Source organism: Mesoplodon densirostris, chromosome 20 (assembly GCF_025265405.1).
Source record: "Mesoplodon densirostris isolate mMesDen1 chromosome 20, mMesDen1 primary haplotype, whole genome shotgun sequence".
Classification (NCBI taxonomy): Eukaryota; Metazoa; Chordata; class Mammalia; order Artiodactyla; family Ziphiidae; genus Mesoplodon; species Mesoplodon densirostris.
Window position 1 is genome coordinate 6,545,015 of NC_082680.1, and position 20,195 is coordinate 6,565,209.

At 41.3% G+C, this 20,195-nt stretch overlaps 1 protein-coding gene and 1 pseudogene across 2 annotated transcripts in view; one reads left to right on the forward strand and one right to left on the reverse strand.

The window, feature by feature from the left end:
• AGPAT5 (1-acylglycerol-3-phosphate O-acyltransferase 5) overlaps window positions 1-20,195 on the forward strand; it is a 65,445-nt gene that overhangs the window by 24,424 nt on the left and 20,826 nt on the right. Inside the window, exons 3-5 of one of the 2 annotated variants that reach the window (XM_060086135.1) lie at window positions 2,861-2,976; window positions 6,372-6,461; window positions 17,359-17,449. In XM_060086135.1, the coding sequence (XP_059942118.1) occupies window positions 2,861-2,976; window positions 6,372-6,461; window positions 17,359-17,449 (297 nt within the window). The remainder of the gene's footprint in view (window positions 1-2,860; window positions 2,977-6,371; window positions 6,462-17,358; window positions 17,450-20,195) is intronic. The other variant, XM_060086137.1, reaches the window with a different exon arrangement.
• LOC132481270 (protein SEC13 homolog) lies at window positions 12,238-14,124 on the reverse strand (annotated as a pseudogene).

Sequence of the window (20,195 nt, forward strand, 5' to 3'; positions counted from 1 at the left end):
GCTGTGTCTGCTTTCTTAGTCTCTGTGAACTTATTTCCCTCCAGAGTCAGCAAGGCTGCAGTGACCACTAGTCCTTCCTCTCGGCCTTCTTTAGCTCTCTGCTTTGGACACTCGGTACCTTTTTAATCTCATGAAGGTTCCCTTTTCTTGGTCTAGGTGACATTTGTCTTGACTAACAACATGTATGGTGAGGCCTGGGCTGTGGAGTCAGACCCTGATTCATAAGCTATTCTGCAATTGGCTGTGTGACTGTGGGCAAATGACTTAGCCTCTCTGAGCCTTATTGGTCAGGTGTGAGTCATGTCTACCAGTCGGGGCTTTTAGGCAGTTTCCATAGGCCAGCTCGTAATCTCACAGAGAGCTCGGCTCACACGGGCAGCGAACAGTAGGGGTGGTGATGATGATAGCTAATCCCGAGGGCACGCCGGATCCGTGCTAGGCGAGTGCTCACGTGCAGGATCTCCTTCAGCCCGCGCTGTGCCCTTATGAGTTGGGTGCTGTTGTTACCTGATAACACAGGTGAGAAAGCTGGCACCTTCTCGCTGCCTCTCCTCACTGCCCTCCCCTCCTCTCTTCCCAGTTAATGGGAGCAACGGCTTGGGCCGGATCACCATGGAAGAATTCTCACACAGCTGCGTTTCTTGATCTCATGCCAGAACACAAAATGTGAATAGTTATTATAAAGGTAGTACATTAGCATCTCGGCCGTCAGTAACTCAGCTGTAGTCTAGTGTCTCCTATCTGAAACCTAGTTGAGAATTCTAAAAAGTAAAAAAGATAATTGAGTAGCAAAAATTGATGGCACAAAGCTTGTGTCTTTGGACTACTAAATTAGTTCTTAAAACTTTTCCACTAAATATTTCAGAAGTCTAAGGGTATAGCCAGGACAGTTCGTTACAACATGACATACTCTGTAAATTTTACACTTTCTCTTAAAAGTTATTGGAAGTTGTATCCTAGGCTACCATATAACCATGTGTGTTTTAATATAAAAATGCATTTTCAGATTCTTCCACATTTTGAAAAATGATTGTTCCAGGAAAAGATACCAAATCTTGTTTTTAGCCTTGTATCCCAAATATGTTCCAGAATATACTGTAGCCTGGAAACCATATGCTAAGTTCTCAGAATTTATTCTGAGTCTGTTTACTTTTACATTAGGTATAGTTATAACATTAGCTTGATTATTTAGTTTTCAAGACATGGTTAGAAAGAAATGTGTTTATCAGTGACTGTTTAATTGATCTGAATTACAGGGAAGGGGATAGGGAGAGGGCTTCTATAGGGAGGTACATACCTTAGAGAAAAGTGATAATTGGTAGTTCCATAGAGTAGGCGTGGCCAACTGATAGACACCACTGCTGGGGATCATTTACTACAGGGGAAAATCTTTGCATCACTCTATTTAAAGGAGCCATAATAGGAATTATAGATGTAATCATTGTACCTCTTAAATCATCAAGAAAGAGTTAATTATGAATGACAAAAAAGATTAAGAAGAAAGATTTATAATAATTGATAAAACATTTTTCCAAAAGGATATTTTTTAACGTTTAACTTGGCTAATATACTTCTTTAGGATATTCTGTCCAGTGTGGTGCATTGCCTAAAGAATTTCACACAGCTAAGAGTTAATCTTCCTGTAATCCTGTGGAAAACTGTCCTTTTTGGTTGAAATTTTATTGTTACTCCGTTATTTTCTTGGTTTTTATCTCCTGCAGGGTTTTTATTAAAAAAAATTTTTTTTCCTCTCGAATTTGCTCCTTTTGTTTTCATTTCCCCGGACCTGAATACACTTGTGATCCTAGGACTGAATCCTTTCACAGGTTCTTGTTAATTTTTTTTCAAGTATCCCATCTTCCAATTCATCTGTAGAAAGGAGAAAAGTCTCCCTCACATTTCATTTTTATCATTTTCATTCTTATGAAGAAATAAGGTAGTTTGCAGCCATTTATTTTCAAATCCAGATCTCTCGGGTCCTCCAGACCCTTCTGTGTTGCCTTAACTATGCTGCCTTAACTTCATTTTATTTCCTCTTGATCTCTTTAAATCATCTCTTGTGTTTGCCATCTTCTGTACAGTTTGCTGGTCTCCGGTTCTTCGCTTTGGTAGGAAGGCTAGTCCCAAGGAAGGGCTACTTCTGTTCGGAATTTGCTCTGCTTGAAAGATCAGTTAACAACCTATTTCTTCCTATAGGTTTTTTGAGTTTTTTGTTGGCACCTCACTCGTGCCTTCTTCTTTTTGTTGTTTTTGAACTTTTAGTCATAACATATCTATGGAATTAGAGTTATTAGCGGCCTGGCTACATGTCCTTTGATTATGTAAAGAACACATACGTGCCCAACATAGTTGTAAGCTTTGAGAGATCTTTGTTTTGAATTCCATTAGAACCTACTATTGTGTCCTGAACGTCATTGGTCAGGATAAAGTGTCCTTGCCTCTTGTTGCACATATTGGTGTATACAGAATAGTTACTTGCACATGACAGTTTCACTTAGCCATTTTTTTGCTTATAATTTCATGTTTTCTAGATGTCAGGAATGAGAGAAGCCTATTTTATTTTGTTCATGCTGCTTTTGGATTACTCTGATGGTTTGTGACTTTTGCATTTTATCCCTGAGACGAGAAGCTTTTCAAGAACTGTAAAAACAAAAAAACAAAAACCAAATCTAAAAAACTCCACAGAATTTATATTTTGCAAATGTCTGGGGTTGTTTTAAAGTAATTTAAAAATTCTAACCCTAATATTTTTCAAAGCATATCCTCATACAGTCTTGTGAAGAGGCATTTTGTGTTTTCTGGAGGGGATGCTGGAGTTCACCCAGGGTCACTTATGCACTAATTGATTCTGTCTTTGCAGTTGACTGGATAGTTGCTGATATTTTGGCCATCAGGCAGAATGCTCTCGGACACGTGCGCTATGTGCTGAAAGATGGGCTCAAATGGCTTCCATTGTATGGGTGTTATTTTTCTCAGGTAACTTTCCCATGCTTCTTTCTTTATATATATGTAGCTTATGAAAATTTTAGATTTTAAAATTTAATATACATTTAATATGAATGTATGAGTTTTTTTTGGTTTATTTTTAATGGGTTTAATAGTTTATTCTAAATTAACATGATTTTGTCTGACATTTTTTTTTTTTTTTTTTTTTTTTTTGGCGGTATGCGGGCCTCTCACTGTTGTGGCCTCCCCCGTTGCGGAGCACAGGCTCCGGACGCGCAGGCTCAGCGGCCATGGCTCACGGGCCCAGCCGCTCCGCGGCATATGGGATCCTCCCAGACCGGGGCACGAACCCGTATCCCCTGCATCGGCAGGCGGACTCTCAACCACTTGCGCCACCAGAGAGGCCCTTGTCTGACATTTTTAATGGTGTGTGTTCATATATATATATATGGTTACACAGATTGTTAAATTAAATGGAAAAAAAATGCAAATGTACAAAAACCAAACAAATAGAAAAATGTAAAGACCTAGAACTTGATGGACACTTACCTTAAGAAACTAAAAAGTAATTATCTGTAGGATATAAAAAAATAGCTATATATGTAAAGTGCCTAGCATGATGTCAGGTACATAATAAATATTCAATATATGTTATTTTATGCAAATTCTTTAAAATTACATAATAACCATCAGGTCATGGAACTATATAACAGGCTCTTTGATATTCAGAAGGGGATTACTAGCATTTTTCTATGCCTTTTCTGAATAAATTATTTGATATGTAATTTTTTAAATATTAAGAATGAAATGTGTATGGAAGACAGACTTGTTAATAAGACTTTAATAATCGATTAAAGAAGAAAAGCTAAAGTTATGGTGAGCTCTGAAAATATATAAATCTGAAAGTCATCCGCTGGACACAAGACAGTGGTACCACCCATCCGTGCTGCCCCAAGTCCCATGATCAGTGTCCCTATGGTGTTGGAGGTTAGTGTACTTACTGCCCGTCTCCTTTCCTCTTTTCCTGAGTCTTTTAAAGGGAAATAAAATCCATATATATTTTGATGAAAAGTATTTTAAACTACTGGGTGCATGTATGAACGGGAATAGATTAATAAGTAGTGGACTTTATGCCACGAAGTAAAATTTTATTTTAAAAGGATTTGCTTTTTACAGTTTGTATGAAACAGAAATAATGCTATTCAAAAATAGTTATTTACAAGCAAAATACGAGGAAACAGACTCTCCAGTTTTATATTTCTTATAATTATTGTATTTATAAAATACTAAGTATTTTATATGTGTAGAAAAATGCATATTAATATATAGACATTCAGAAAACGAAATATTTCCAAACTGCCAGCTTGTGAACATTATAAGGTGCAGATTAACTGTAGAATTCAGAACAGAGATCTCTTTACTCCCTCATCCCAACCAAAAGCAGGTGTTTTGGGAACCTTACTGTTGGGTTAAATTAAAAAATAAATAAATAAAAAGGGCAATAGCGAGCTTTTGCTCATTTAAGCCCTGTGAGTATAACTAGAGATATGTATGACAGCTGTGATTGACCTCCACTCAGTACTGTCTTTCCTCCACTCTGCTTTTGTTTCTGGCTATCTTTATTATAACACTTATCAATTCTCTTTATATCACACACGTATACATATTTTGCTTCCTCACTAATCAGGGAGTTCCTAAGGAAAGATACCTGGTCTTCAGTTCTGTAGCTTCCATATATCTGGGAAAGAACTCAGATGTTTTTTAATTAAAATAGACTTTAAGGGACTTCCCTGGTGGTGCAGTGGTTGGGAATCCGCCTGCCAGTGCAGGGGACATGGGTTCGATCTCTGGTCTGGGAAGATCCCACATGCCGCGGAGCAACTAAGCCCGTGTGCCACAACTACTGAGCCCGCGTGCCACAACTACTGAAGCCTGTGCGCCTAGAGCCTGTGCTCCGCAACAAGAGAAGGCACTGCAGTGAGAAGCCCGCACACCGCAATGAAGAGTAGCCCCCGCTCACCGCAACTAGAGAAAGCCTGCGTGCAGCAATGAAGATCCAACACAGCCAAAAATAAATAAATAAATTTATATATTTTAAAAAAAGAACAAAAGATGCTCCTAGTTCTCTCTAAAAAAAAAAAATAGACTTTAATAAGCAAATTAAGTGACAGGGAGGAAATAGTATGTGAAGAATAGACATCATGTCATTGAAAGCTTGGGAAAGTTTCACACTGCAATATATGCATTCTTTGGCTTTAATTCTAAAGAGTTAGTGAAGAATGAATTTATTCTCATCAGTCCTCTCAGTTTGGGTAAATAGTGACATACATTCTGTTGAGCACTTTGAGCTTCTTCTCTGTACTCAGGTAAGCCAGTTCATATGTGGAAGGAACCATGACCAGAATCTAAGACCACCCTTCCTCTCCTCTTTATCCTATCCCCTCCTTGCTTCTCTTTATTTCCTTTTACTCATATTCTGGATTAAGACAAAATCAAATTCATCCAGTCGGTTAATTTTACAGATGCGTTCAAATTAGTATAAAGGAGTACAAAAAAATAGCTGACCTGATGCAACGTTTCAATGAAGTGCACTTAGGAGGTTTAATTAAGGCTACCTTAATTTTTATGAAGGTGCCTGTATTAGCCTGCTAGGGCTCTCATAATAAAGTATCACACTGTGTGGCTTAAACAACAGAAATTTATTTGCTCACAGTTCTGGAGGCTGGAAGTCCAAGATCAAGGTGTCAGCGGGGTTGGTTTCTCTTGAGGTCTCTTTCTTTGGCTTGTAGACAGCTGCCTTCTCCCTGTGTCTCTCCTTTGCATGCACTTGTCTGTGTCCTAATCTCTCCTTACAAGGCTCCATTCCTATTGGATCAGGGCCCACTCTTATGACCTCATTTATTTTCCTAAAAGCCCCATCTCCAAATACAGTCACATAAGAATCTTGGGGAGAGAACAGAATTCAGTCAACAACAGTGTGACATAAATATGTAGCAGAGTCAGTTTCTAAAATTTCAAAAGATAGTGTTTGTTGAAAGGAGAATTTTTAGTTATTCCATAATAAGTCATTGGAGAAATTGAGAGCTAAGATCCATCTGATTGAATTTTTTATTTAAAAAAATGTATTTTTAATAAAGAAAGCATTTTTAACTGCCAGCAGAACTAAATATTCATGTATTTTCCAGTAAAATGTCACACACAGTTTTATTTGAATTGTATTGAAAACATAGGAGAATTTTCAGCTAGTGTTCTCTAGGTGCTAACATATGAATGTATTAAATATAATTTAATTCCTAAAATGTAATTTTATTCTTCACTTTTTGGGAATAAAGTTAACCCTTTTGATGACTGGCCATTGGATATTTTAATAGTAAATACTTTTTTCCCCTCTTTTTTTTTCTTTTTTTTCTTTTTTTATGTGGCAGCATGGAGGGATCTATGTAAAGAGAAGTGCCAAATTCAATGAAAAGGAAATGAGAAAAAAGCTGCAGAGCTACATCAATGCAGGAACTCCAGTAAGATTACGCTCATTTTCATTATTTTTCTTATCAACTCTCATTTTTTAATTTAAACATTAAATTAGCATTTAAGAATTGTTTTGAAACTATAGTATCCCGTGTGTAATAAATAATTCAGAGTTTTCAAGGCAACAAAAACCCTCTATAGGTAAGCGGTTATTTTTGGCCACCAGAAAGATTGCGGCAGGGGATTCAGTCCTTTGCTGGTAGCTGTCAGGATTGACCTTAAAGAGGAATGACAAGAACATTCGCTGTCTTCAGTCTATAAATAGAAAACAGAACTGCGCTCGTAACCTTACGCTTCAGCCACTTCAGAGCTCCTCTAACTCGGCTTCTTCAGTCACATGGAGTTTTAGAACAGCTGGTTTCTGTCAGTATAAATTTGGATTTCTTGTATCTGTTGAGTTATTTGAAAAGTCAGGAGAAGTATAAATATCTACAAATGAAGAATCATTGAGTGTAAATGTTATTTATAAAACCTTGCTCCCCCTGGAAGAAATCTCAACGTTCTCTTTGAAGAATGCTGATCGCTGGCCTGTGGCTTTTCCCTGGCCCTCTCCGAGGACAGAGCAACACGATTCCAGTGACTGCCTGAGCTTTATTCCCCAGCGCATGGCATGGTTTTCTGTCCTGGTGCTCAGAAACATAGCTCACGGTTACCAGTTCTTTTCTTCTTTCTTTTCTCATCCCCTCTCCCCTCCTCCTCCCCGCCCAGTTGCCCCCTCTCTCCACCGTCGGCTTCTTCTCTTCCTGCTCATGGTGCCTTCTTGCCTTGTGTGCTTGGTGATCTTGGTCTGCTCTTGATTGTATCTGGAAAATTATTTGCAGAAATCAGCTCAAGAGTAAGATGAAAGCACCTTCCCCCGGAGAACAGTGGCATTTGTTTTAGCTGGGCCCCTTGAGGCTCCTCTCGTCTGGGCCCACCCAAACCAAGTGCTGAGCTTGAGGCTAACTGGACCACCCAGGCGACGCAACCAAGGTGGCAAGTCCACGTGAGGCCTGGATTGCCTGCTTTACTTTTATACCAGGAGTGAAGCCTTTGGTGCTCCCTCCACTTCTGGTTCACTCTCACTGTTTCCAGCAGAAGGTCTGTGGCCTTCCATTTCGATTCCCCTCACCTTTTGAATCTCTTAGAACGAACGTTCTTTTCTAGGCTTACTTCTGCTTTACTGTGTTTGCTTTAATTTTGGTCTTACCATCTTGTCAGCTCTTGGATACTGTTAAGATGATGTTATATCCAGCTTTTTAAGTTGTTTTCAGTAGGAAAGTCAGTTCAAATAACCTAATCTTGGGCTACCGGAGAACTTTTCTGTTTTTCAAGGGCAAGAGTCTAGTGTTTCGATGTTCATGCAGTGGTGCTGAATGGCAGGCTCATGACGCAGTGCTGTGAGCTGCTGTCACTTCAGGTCACTATAGGTCTGAGGCCGGTTTCTTAGAATCTGGATGAATCTTCTTTTTTTTTTTTTTTTTTTTTTTTTTTTGCGGCACACGGGCCTCTCACTGTTGTGGTCTCTCCCGTTGCGGAGCACAGGCTCCGGACGCGCAGTCTCAGCGGCCATGGCTCATGGGCCCAGCCACTCCGCGGCATGTGGGATCCTCCCGGACCGGGGCACGAACCCGCATCCCCTGCATCAGCAGGCGGACTCTCAACCACTGCGCCACCAGGGAAGCCCTTCATTTTTTAATATTAAAGGCTATGAAACAGATACATAATCTCAGACTCTTCATTATACTCTTTTGTTTCTGAAAGTTAATCACATAATTGATAGGATGGAATATATTTATCAAGTCAACTTCCATATGGCTTAATTTTCCTCACAGAAATCTACGGTTAATCATTAAATCAGTTCTTATTATTCACTACTAGTATTATTTGAGAGACTGCAGAATTTTGTTTCCAAAAATATCTCTGAATTATAAATTACTAAGAAATACATCGTCTCAATAAATATTGCTGAGACAATATTTTTATAAGGTACTTACCAGTTGGGGGTGCAAATGAAACATTTATGATAAAAATGACTACTTCATCTATAGAAGTCACTTAGCATTGGAGCCGTGCAGTTTACAGCACAAATATGGAATTTTGTGCTTTGTTCTTCCCAAATTTAACTCAAGTTCCTTTTCAAATGTGAGGCCAACCTAGTGCATAAGAGTATTGGCTTTGAAATCAGATTTGAGTTTAAATTCCAGATCTGCCATTTAAACTTTGTTACTTTGTACATCACTTAACTTCTCTAAGCTTTAGTTTCCTTATATGTTAAATTTGTTAATAATTACTTAATTTGGTAGGTAGGATTAAATAACATGTTTGAAAATTATGCTTATTTTATTTTCCTATTGCTGCTGTAACAAAGTACCACAAACTTACCAGCTTAAAATAACACAAATATTGGATATAACAGCAAAAGCACAGGTAACAAAAAACAAAGGTAAACAAATGGGACTACATCAAACTAAAAAGTTTCTGCACAGCAAAGGAAATAATCAACAAAATGAAAAAGCAGCCTACGGAATGGGAGAGAATACTTGCAAACCACATATCCTATCCAATAAGGTGTTAATTTCCAAAATATTTGAGGAACTCATGCAACTCACTAGCAAAAAAACAAATAACTCAATTGAAAATGGGCAAGGGACTTGAAAAGACATTTCTCCAAAGAAGACATACAGATAGCCAACAGGTGCATGAAAGGTGCTCAGCATCACTTATCATCAGGAAAATGCCAGTCACAACCACAGTGAGATATCACCTCACACCTGTTAGGATGGCTATTATCAAAAAATGAGAAGATGAAAGTGTAAGGATATAGAAAAGTTAGCCAATGTTGGTGGGAGTATAAGAATTCCATAGTGGTACAGCCATTACGGAAAACAGAATGGAGGTACCTCAAAAGATTAAAAAAAGAACTACCGTATGATCGACCAGTTCCACTCCTGGGTATATATCCAAAAAAATAAAATTACTATCTTGAGACATCTGCATTCCCATGTTCATTCACAGCAGCCAAGATATGGAAACAACCTAAGTGTACATTGACAGATGAATAGATAAAGAAAATGTGGTGTACACAGACGCACACACACAAAATGGAATTTTTTCAGCCTTAAAAAAGAAGGAAATCCTGTTCTTTGCAACAACATGGATGAACCTCAAGGGCATTATGCTAAGTGAAATACGCTTGACACAGAAAGACAAACACTGCATGGTCTCACTTATATGTGGAATCTAAAAAAGCTGAACTCATAGAACCAGAGGGTCGAATGGTAGTTCCCAGGGCTGGGAGTTGGGGGAAATGGGGAGATTCAGTTACAAGATGAATAAATTCTGGAGATGTAATGTACAGTATGGTGACTATACTTAATAATAACATATTACGTACTTGAAATTTGCTGAAAGAGTAGATTTTAAGTGTTCCTACCATAAAAAAATACGGTAACTATGTGGTGTACAAGTATAGTAAGGCATCGTGTTGTACACCTTAAATATATACAATTTTTATTTGTCAATCATACCTCAATAAAGCCAAAAAAAATAATAACACTAATTTATGATCTAAATCATTCTGGAGGCCAGCAGTTCAAAATGGGTCTCACTGGACTAAACTCAGGGTGTCAGTGCACTGAGGTCCTTAGGGAGATTCTGAGGGCGAATCCATTTCCTTGCCTTTTCCAGTTTCTGGAGGTTGCCTGCCCTCCTAGCTCACGACTTCTTTCTGTCTGCAAAGCCAGCAGTGGCCGGTCTGTCTCCTTCGTGCTGGCCGCGTCTGTGGTTCTGACTCTTCTGCCTCCCTCTTTCCTGTCCTTGTGATCACGTGATCGCATTGCCCCCCCACCCCGGCATTCTACCATCAGCCCTTACCCTGAGGTCCAGTGGCTGGTAGTCTTAAATCCCCCTTTGCCGTAACCTGCCCTATTCACAGGTTCTGAGCCTTAGGAGCTGGACATTTGGGGGAGGGGCCGTTATTCTGCCTGCCACGCCCGTGTGCATCTATGTGATTTTATCACTGTTTTCTGATCATACATAGGGCACTTGCATAATTAAATAATATGCTCTTTGAGGAAAGAGATAGATACTCTGTCCTCCACATTTTTGTATTCTTTCCTCTGTAAATGGGCAATGGAATTTTTAATGGGTTGAATGTTTCTGATTATAAATGTAGAAAACTTTGTAAAGAAGTTATGCTGTGCTAGATTGGTTTAATTTGAGAGACAGAAGGCAGAGAGGAACCATCTTATTTATATTCTGTGCATCTCAGGATGAAATAGCTTTTTATTTAAAAAGAAAGCAAGTAATTAAACGATGTCTAGCTAATCAAAACTTACTATGTTCTGATATATTATTTCTGTATAAATGCGCCTGCTTTGGAACTCTTTAGTAAACTAGTAGAATTTTTAAAAACGAGAGGGGAAGGATAGAGTATGTTTTAAGAGCCTGCCACACAGGGCTTGATATTTTCACATATTTCCTTTAATCCTCACAGCAACCCTGAGTCTTCATTTGGGAGTGAGAAATGGAGGTTCACTTAAAAAGTAAATTAACTTTTCCAAAGCATGGGGAGAAGGCCGTTTTTAGTAGAAAATCATCAGTTCAATAGTTGGTTACAATTTGAATATATTTTAAACTCTTAAATGGCTCTTTTCTTTTCGAATAGACTGTTAATGTGAAGTAACCTGCTAATTTTCCGTTAGGGGCCAAAGTACGTGTGTTTAAAGTGGTATATCACATCTTGAATATAGATTTTTCTTACGTGGAAGGTCATCACTAAAGAAAAACAGACTCTCTGGTTCCTTCCAAATGAAAATTTAGCAGATATAAAAGAGTTATATGGGGCTTCCCTGGTGACGCAGTGGTTGAGAGCCCGCCTGCCGATGCAGGGGACACGGGTTCGTGCCCCGGTCCGGGAGGATCCCACATGCCGTGGAGCGGCTGGGCCCGTGAGCCATGGCCGCTGAGCCTGCACGTCCGGAGCCTGTGCTCCGCAACGGGAGAGGCCACAGCAGTGAGAGGCCCACGTACCGCAAAAAAAAAAAAAAAAAAAAGAAAAAGTTATATGAACAGTAGCAAAAATCTTGTACATGATTTGATTGGTTTGGGACAGTGGGTCAGTGTTCTCCTGTCCTCATTGCTTCCCTGTCCTTGAGCAGGGGTTTCACTTACACTTTCCTTAATTGAGAAGCAGGTCCAGAAATGTCAGACCCTGTGGCCATCCTTCTCTATTTCCAGGGGAGCTAAAGAAGGGAGCAGCCTTTTGGTCAGCAGTGTGAAAGCCGTAGCAAGGAAGCCATCAGACGAGAACACCTCTGTTGTGCTGGGCTCTCCTTCCTGAGAGAAGCAGAACTGCTTTGTCTCATGGCCTTTGGAGGTAGTTATTGTGAAGGCAGCACACAAAGCGGGCGGCAGGGAAGGCAGGTCCCCTCGGTCAGGGCGATGAGCTACTCATGTCACGTTGTTCTTCTTCCCACCAGATGCACCATCGCAGATTTCTAAGCAGATCTGTTTTCACTGTAACAGCAAATTGCAACGTTATTTTGCACCAGGCACTGTATTGAGTAGATTATATGATTTACCACCTTTTCTTTTTTGTGTTTTTTTTTAAGAAGCAATATGAGTTTAATTACTCTGGAAACAATCACCCCCCAAATGATGCCTGAACCTAAAAGGTACATAAAAATGACCAAAAATATCTTAAAATAATAGAGCTGAAGGTTAATTGTCATTTTTCCCTCAGAGCAAGTGTGTGTTCAGCTGGACAGTGAATTACAAACTATGTCAAGCCACGTTAAGGCAGATGATAAATCTGGTTGCGTTTGTTACGACTCCCGGGAAAGTGACCCTGTGGGAGCGGGGCGTTCTTCCTCCCAGCTGTGTGGTCGGTCGGCCCAGGAAGGGGCAGCCCTGGAGGCAGCAGGTGGCGACCAGGCCCTGCCTGTCTGGCCACTGCTCGTCCTGCTGACCCTCTGTGACTGAAGTGGACACAGCACCCTGGCCCTGTTGACATCCCTGTGCACACCCACCGCCCGTCGACCGACCCCTTCCACAGGGTCACGCTGTTTTCTCCCCGTGAGGCGGCCAGGATGTTGGCTGCGATGGGCCGGCTCCCATGCCATACAACACCACTGAACTTGTGCAGAGTTTGGGGGACCACACACTGCCCGAGGCACCATCACGGGTCCAGACGAACACTGGACCATCCTGGGGGCAGCTGGCAGTGGTGCTGGTGGGCAGGCCGACGGAGGGGGCCCAGGCCACATCTCAGACCCAGTCACTGTGCGCTTCCGACTTCTGCTCTTCCTCCCACTGGCCGCCCTCCTCCTCCTCCGTCCACAGTGTGATGAGGTTGTCACAGCCCCAGCGAATGCAAACTTCTTGATGTAGTTGGGCTCCTGCCCAGATGGCTGGTCTGTGAGGCTTCCAGGGCCGACAGCAGGGGCCCAGCTGACGGCATTGCAGCCAAGAGTGTGAGCACTGTTGGTCTTCTTCACTTCCCACTGGCCCGACCTGGTGTAAGTCAGCAGAGAAATGGCCCCATCCGAGCTCCCACAGGCTAGGATCAGGCCGTAGTCACAGGGGGGCCCAGCACACAGAGTTTACTGAGGAGTCGTGTCCTGTGTGCTCATGCGTCTTCTCCCAGGTGCCATTTTCCTCTTTCCAGATAATGACTTTCCGGCTGTAGGAGCAGGATGCCAGGACATTGCCACGCATGGGGTGGGCCCAGGCCACTTGCCACACAGGACCCTCATGACCCCTGAGGTTGGCAAAGAGGATCTGCCCTCCGCTGAGCACGTCGAAGATCTTGACGGACCTGTTCTCTGATGAGCGGGTTGCCCGGCGGGTGCCGCAGTGGTGCACCTGGCATCACGCTGCAGAGGGAGGGCTGCTCGGGAAGCCTGCAGGCATCACGTCCTCATGGGGAATACCTGCAGTGGTCATTACTGACGCCGTGGTCACGGCAGCTCCGGGCCTCGGGCGTGGCAGGTCCCGGCGGCGCGTCGATTTATCACCTTCCGTCGTGGTAAATATCCCAGTGGGGTGTAGGTGCCACTGACACTTCACTTTATAGATGAGGAAACTTAAGGTGCGGCGAGGAGGAGGAGGTCGTCCAGGGTCTCGGGGCCTGTAAGGGGGGAGTCCGGGGTTGGAGTCAGTTATTCATACTGCTCTGTGCTCCCTCTAGGGACAGTCTTTGTAAATACAACTTCCTATAGAAGACCACCTACTTTGTGGCGTAATGGCCATAAAATAACTTTATTTATTGTTTAGCCAGTGACCTTAATAATTTAATAATAACTCACGGCGTGACTGTCATATTTTACTTTTTTAATGTAACTTTTATTCTGTGTAATGATTAGTTTCTTTTAAAGTTTGGAACCCATTCACTGACTTGTGGAAGATAGTAATGGGCTTTGGCCTGTTTATTTGTTTATTGAGATGTAATTCACATACTGTGAAATTCACCATTCTAAAGCATATAATTCAATGGTTTTCCATGTATTTGCCCAGCTGTGCCACCATCACCGTTAAGTAATTCCAGAACATCTTCATCGCCCCCAAAAGGAGCCCCGTACCTCTCAGCAGTCACTCCCTGCTTGCCCCTCTTCCCATCCTGCGCCTAGAAAATCTATACGATTTGCGTGGTCTAATTTTGTTTCACGCCATTCTTCCACTTCCACATGGAGTTACATTGGCTTTCTCTTAGTCCTGCGATGGCCCAGCTCTTCCCCACCTGAGAGTCTGCACACAGCGCGTCTTCTATCTGGTGGCTCCCTCTCCCTTTTTCACTGAAGTACTGTTGGTGAGGTGTGATTGACGTGCAGTAGGCTGCAGACAGTGACTGGGTAGAATTTGATGAGTTTTGGTGTCTGTATACAAACCGTTGCCCCAATCAAGGTACTGCACACGTCCACCGGCCCCACAAGTGTCCTCATGCCTCTATGTGCCTGTTCCGTCTCAAGGCAGTCACTGAGCTGCTTTCTGTCCCTGTGGATTAGTTTGTACTTTGGAGAATTTTATATAAATGGAATCATACAGTTTGTACTCTTTGTTTGGGAGTGAGTTTGGCTTCTTGCACTTAGCGTAATCATTTGGAGATTCCTCCGGTCATTGTATGTATCAATAGCTTGTTTCTTTTTTTTTTTTTTTTCTTTTTGCGGTATGCGGGCCTCTGACTGTTGTGGCCTCTCCCATTGCGGAGCACAGGCTCCGGATGCGCAGGCCCAGCGGCCATGGCTCACGGGCCCAGCCGCTCCGCGGCATATGGGATCCTCCCAGATCGGGGCACGAACCCGTATCCCCTGCATCGGCAGGCGGACTCTCAACCACTGCGCCACCAGGGAGGCCCCAGCTTGTTTCTTTTTACTGCTGCCGAGCAGCCTTGAATAGCACTGGTGAGGGTAGGCGTCCTTGCCTTGCTCCTTGTCTGCTGGGGAAAGCACCTGTTCTTTTATCATTCTTTAGGCCTTAGACCCATCATCCATTCTAGTTTCCCTCATGTCATTTTCTTTCATATCACCTTGTTCTTTTTCTTCGTAGTCACATAGTGTGTAATTATATATTTTTCTTTGTTTAGTGTACTTTTTTCTCACTTGTCTCCAAAGACCATATTGTTTTGTTACTCTGTATATAGCACCTGGCACATAATAGGTGTACAAAAAATATTTCTTGAATGAACCCTGCATGAATAGTTCTTTCTTACTTTCTTGCTAGCCATCAGTGTTTTTTAAGTAAAACATCTGAGAGACAGAAAATAATACCACATGATTTATTAACCATTCCAATCATGAATTGTTTTATTTATAAATGATTGAGTGAAAAGCTAATAACCTTCAGTAATTGCTTTCATGGCTTTGAATACAAACTTTACTAAGTTAACATGTTTTCTCATGAGAAGGAATTTGTGGTTTGGGGAAATAATTTTAGTATTTTTCTTCTGGTTTTTCCTTCTGGCTCCTGGAACATAATAAGGAATTCTTAATTAAAAAAATTTTTTTACCCAGTTTTCTACATTTTTTGACCATTCTGAAAGGATAACCAAACACAATCTATTAATTTCTAAGTTAGGCAAAGATAGTAGCTTCTAAAAATTATATATATGGATGGATAAAAAGCTTCTGCATTTGCATGGAAGCTGAAAATGCAAAATTGCAGAGCCACCATTATACCAGCTTTTCAGATGAAACTTTGGAAGAGAATGATCATATGTTTATCTAATGAAAAAATTCAGATTTTCACGTAGGTTCATTTAGATCTATGTGAAAATCATAGATCATTCAGATAAAAGAATACTTCTGTGCTGGACATCTAGGTAGATGGTCTTACCTGGGATCTGGTAAGGATGGATAAAATGAGCATACTTTTCTCTCATGAGCTCCTTAAGTTTAGACTAATTGATTACTTAGTAAACATCCAGCTTGATTTATAACTTCATTTATAATTGCATTGTTTTAATTTATGAGGCCACTTGTAAATTGAGTCATTTAAAATGCATTAAGGGAGTCTTATAAAATAAGAATACTGTATGAACCTTTTGAAATACGAACATCTATTACCTTTTTTTTTTTTTTTTTTTTTTTTTTTTTGTGGTACGCGGGCTTCTCACTGTTGTGGCCTCTCCCGTTACGGAGCACAGGCTCCGGACGCACAGGCTCAGCAGCCATGGCTCACGGGCCCAGCCGCTCCGCGGCATGTGGGATCCTCCCGGACCGGGGCACGAACCCGTATCCCCTGCATCGGCAGGCGGACTCTCAACCACTGCGCCACCAGGGAAGCCCTATTACCTTTTATATTGTGGAAATTTATATAGTTATGTATATAACTATATATCTCATCCCTCAAACGAGATGTACTTAGGGACCCTGATGTCTAAATTTACACGTTCTCTTTTTTTAAATTAATTTATTTATTTTATTTATTTTGGCTGCTCTGGGTCTCCGTTGCCACGTGTGGGTTTTTCTCTAGTTGCGGCGAGCAGGGGCTACTCTTCATTGCGGTGTGCAAGCTTCTCATCGCGGTGGCTTCTCTTGTTGCAGAGCACGGGCTCTAGGCGCATGGGCTTCAGTAGTTGTGGTGCACAGTCTCAGTAGTTGTGGCTCATGGGCTTTAGAGCGCAGGCTCAGTAGTTGTTGCTTGTGGGCTCTAGAGCGCAGGTTCAGTAGTTGTGGTGCATGGGCTTAGTTGCTCTGCAGCATGTGGGATCTTCCCGGACCAAGGCTTGAACCCATGTCCCGTGCATTGGCAGGAGGATTCTTTTTTTTTTTTTTTTTTTTGCGGTACGCGGGCCTCTCACTGTTGTGGCCTCTCCCATTGCGGAGCACAGGCTCCGGACGCACAGGCTCAGCGGCCACGTCTCATGGGCCTAGCCGCTCCGCGGCATGTAGGATCTTCCCAGACTGGGGCACGAACCCGTGTCCCCTGCATCGGCAGGCAGACTCTCAACCACTGCGCCACCAGGGAAGCCTCAGCAGGCGGATTCTTAACCACTGCACCACCAGGGAAGCCCTAAAATGTACACCTTTTCAAAAGTCATTTTGCAGAATCTTAGGGGGATAAAAACCTCTTTCATTGATGAATTGAGGCTTTGTGTGAGTCATTTATGGCCAGTTTTTAAATTAGTGAATATTTGCATGTAATTAGAAATGTTGGATTCTTAATGACTGACCTACAGATGAATGTAGGACTGTATTTCACATCTAGTCTATGTTATATTAAGACTTAATAGAATTTGTGCATTTTGGTGGTTCTGCTTGAAATGAAGGTCATAGGTAATGGAATAGACATTTTTTTTCCCCACCATGGGAAATACTCTTAGGATTAATAGGGTTAGCATTGATAAGTTAACAGCAACAATAAAGACACTCACATAAAACAAACCAAATTTTCTTTATGGCTTCACAGATGTATCTTGTGATTTTTCCAGAGGGAACAAGGTATAATCCAGAGCTAACAAAAGTCATTTCAGCTAGTCAAACATTTGCTGCTCAAGAAGGTAAGTAAAAAATTACCTATATTTGAACATAAAAGTTTTAAAGATAATGACCTTTTAAATTTTTGTTCCTAGAGAAGATATTTATATTTTACAACAGATGAAATGAATGAATGTTTCTATTCCTTGAATGAATATCTGTATTATTTCTTAGGAAATGAAGTTTCTTCTCATTAATTCATATGTATGTTATTACATATGTCTGAGAGATTAAATTCAAGGGCTTCCTACAGTACATATTTTGGTACCGTGGATTCAGGCAAAATCTATCTGGGCACATGATTATTTAGATGGAACCTTTTTCTGCAGTATGGGTTCTGTGCGATGGACAGAGTTTCTGTTTTGTGGGTTGACAGACCTAGATTGGAATCCAGATTCTGACATTTATTAGCAGGATGGTTGCAAGCTGCCTGGTGTTACAGAGCATCAGTTTGCTCATCTCGTAAAAAAAGATCTGTGGATTCTGCATCCATGGATTCAATCAACCACAGATGGAAAATATTTAAAATAAATTTTTTTCAGGAAGTTCCAAAAATCAAAACTTGAAATTGCCATGCTGGCAACTATTTACGTCGCATTTACATAGCACTTAGAACTATTTACGTCGCATTTACATAGCACTTACAACTATTTACATCACATTTGTGTTGTCTCCGTTATTAGAAGAAATCTAGAGTTGATTTAAAACATACAGGAGGATATGTGTGGGTTATATGCAAATACTAGGCCATTTTCTATAAGGGACTTGAGCATCTGTGGATTTTGGTATCCAAGGGGTGGAGTTGGGATTGGGGTAGTCTTAGAAGCAATCCCCTGTGGATACCAAGGGGTGTGCCTAAGTCTGTGTAAGAATTAAAGTAGAAGCTATGGGAAGTTCCTATTGGAGACTATTGCACACAGTTAGTTCACAGTTCTTAAAAGCTATTGATGTCCCCAATAATGAGAATGCTCTTAACTTCATATTTTAGAAAATTGGGTAACTGATACACCAATAAGCTACACAATTTAACCAAATTGGCTGTGTTCTCAAAGGTGTCTCTACAGATTGACCGTGTATTAGCATGTGATCTGCCCACTTTGAGCAGCAGTGCTACCTGAGCAGACGCCTTGTTGCAGCGCCCTGCCGGGCCTCCGAGGTTATGAGAGCCTGCTGCAAGGGTGGTGCTGTTCTGTGTCTGCTCTGACCCACATGGTAGTGATCATTCAAAATGTGGCTGGTGCATCAGAGGAAATGCATGTTTAATTCTAGCTGGTTTGAGTCAACTCATCATGATCTGAGACGGAATTCTCCCCCTAGACTTCCATCTGGCTAGGCTCCACCTTCCTCCTACCCTTCTGGTGCTTCCCGCCTAGTCTCCTTTCTAGCCTCCTCTTCTGCTTTATTCTTTCCTGTTTCATGTTATTTCTGGTGTCTGACTTGGGTCTTTTTCATTTATTTCACTTTCTGTGTTTTTCATGGTGGCCTTCATCTAAATCCAGAGCTGTTGCCACCATTTATTTCACTGCTGATGACTCACAAAAAGCTTTCTCCCATCCGCACCTCTCTGCCTGACTCAAGACCTGTATTCACAGTTGCCCAGCAGAGAGCTTCACCTGACTGACTCAAAGGCATGTCCCAAACTTGGTGTGTCAAATACAGTACTTACCTTTCCACTCATACGCTGTATCAGCTGGGCCTCTCTCTTCAAGGTTCCTTCAGCTTTTCTTTACAGAATATACAAGTATCCCTCTTGAACTAGTATTTAGTCTTAGATGAACGTTACCACTAGCTTTGGGCTGCATTCCCAAGCATATATTGATTCATATAACCTTAGACAGGTTACTTTATTTCTTTTGGTCTGTTTCCTTATCTGTAAGTCAGGAATCATAATATCTCCTTCATAGGGCTTTTGTGAGATTCAGTGACATAATGTTTATAGAAAGCCTGGTATGTAATATATATTTACTAAGTCATTACTGCTAACTTAGAAGTGGAGGAGAGGTACCACCACAGGTAAATCTATTAATAATGGCAAAAATTGATAGCCGATCCTGAGGGATAAAACAGAAGAGCTAATAAAATTGGACGTAAGAACTCAAATCATTACCATTTGGAGCTATTATGTAAAAGGCAAGCAAGGCTTATGTCTTGTAACCACATTCCTTTAAGAAATATTTATTACAAAGCAGATATGAGTCCTTATCCAATAGAGGATAGATAAGAACACACGTATATGATGTACAAAGAGATAAGATGTGAGAAGTACAGATAACGCTCCGTGGGAGTTGAAGGAAAAGAGAACTAGTGATGCGCAGGGTGTCTGGATGACTGCCAAGAGGAGGTGACGTCGGAAATGTCGAATTAGGGCCGACATGTGTGGGGAAGGGAGGGAATTCTAGGTATAAGAAATAACAATAGCAAAGACGTGGAGTTACGAGCAAAGAGTTTGATGTCTTTAAGCAAAAGATGAGTGAAGGAGAGCTGTGTGAGTTCAGTGCGTCAAGTTGGCATGAGTATCGGTCACGGAAGGCGGCGAATTTTAGGCTTAGTGGTTTGGACGTCACTGCAGGGTTGAATGGAAGTCATTGAACAGTATTCTTTTTAATTAGTTCATTATGTTTTATTTAAGAAGTCAGTCTTAATTCCATTTTTCTAATAGCATGTTCTGTAACTGAGCCCACAAGATACTTTGGGGAAAAAAAGGGTTTCATGTCCAAACAGGTTTAGAAAATGTTGCATTTTATATCCTTTCCTTAGGGAGTTATAGTT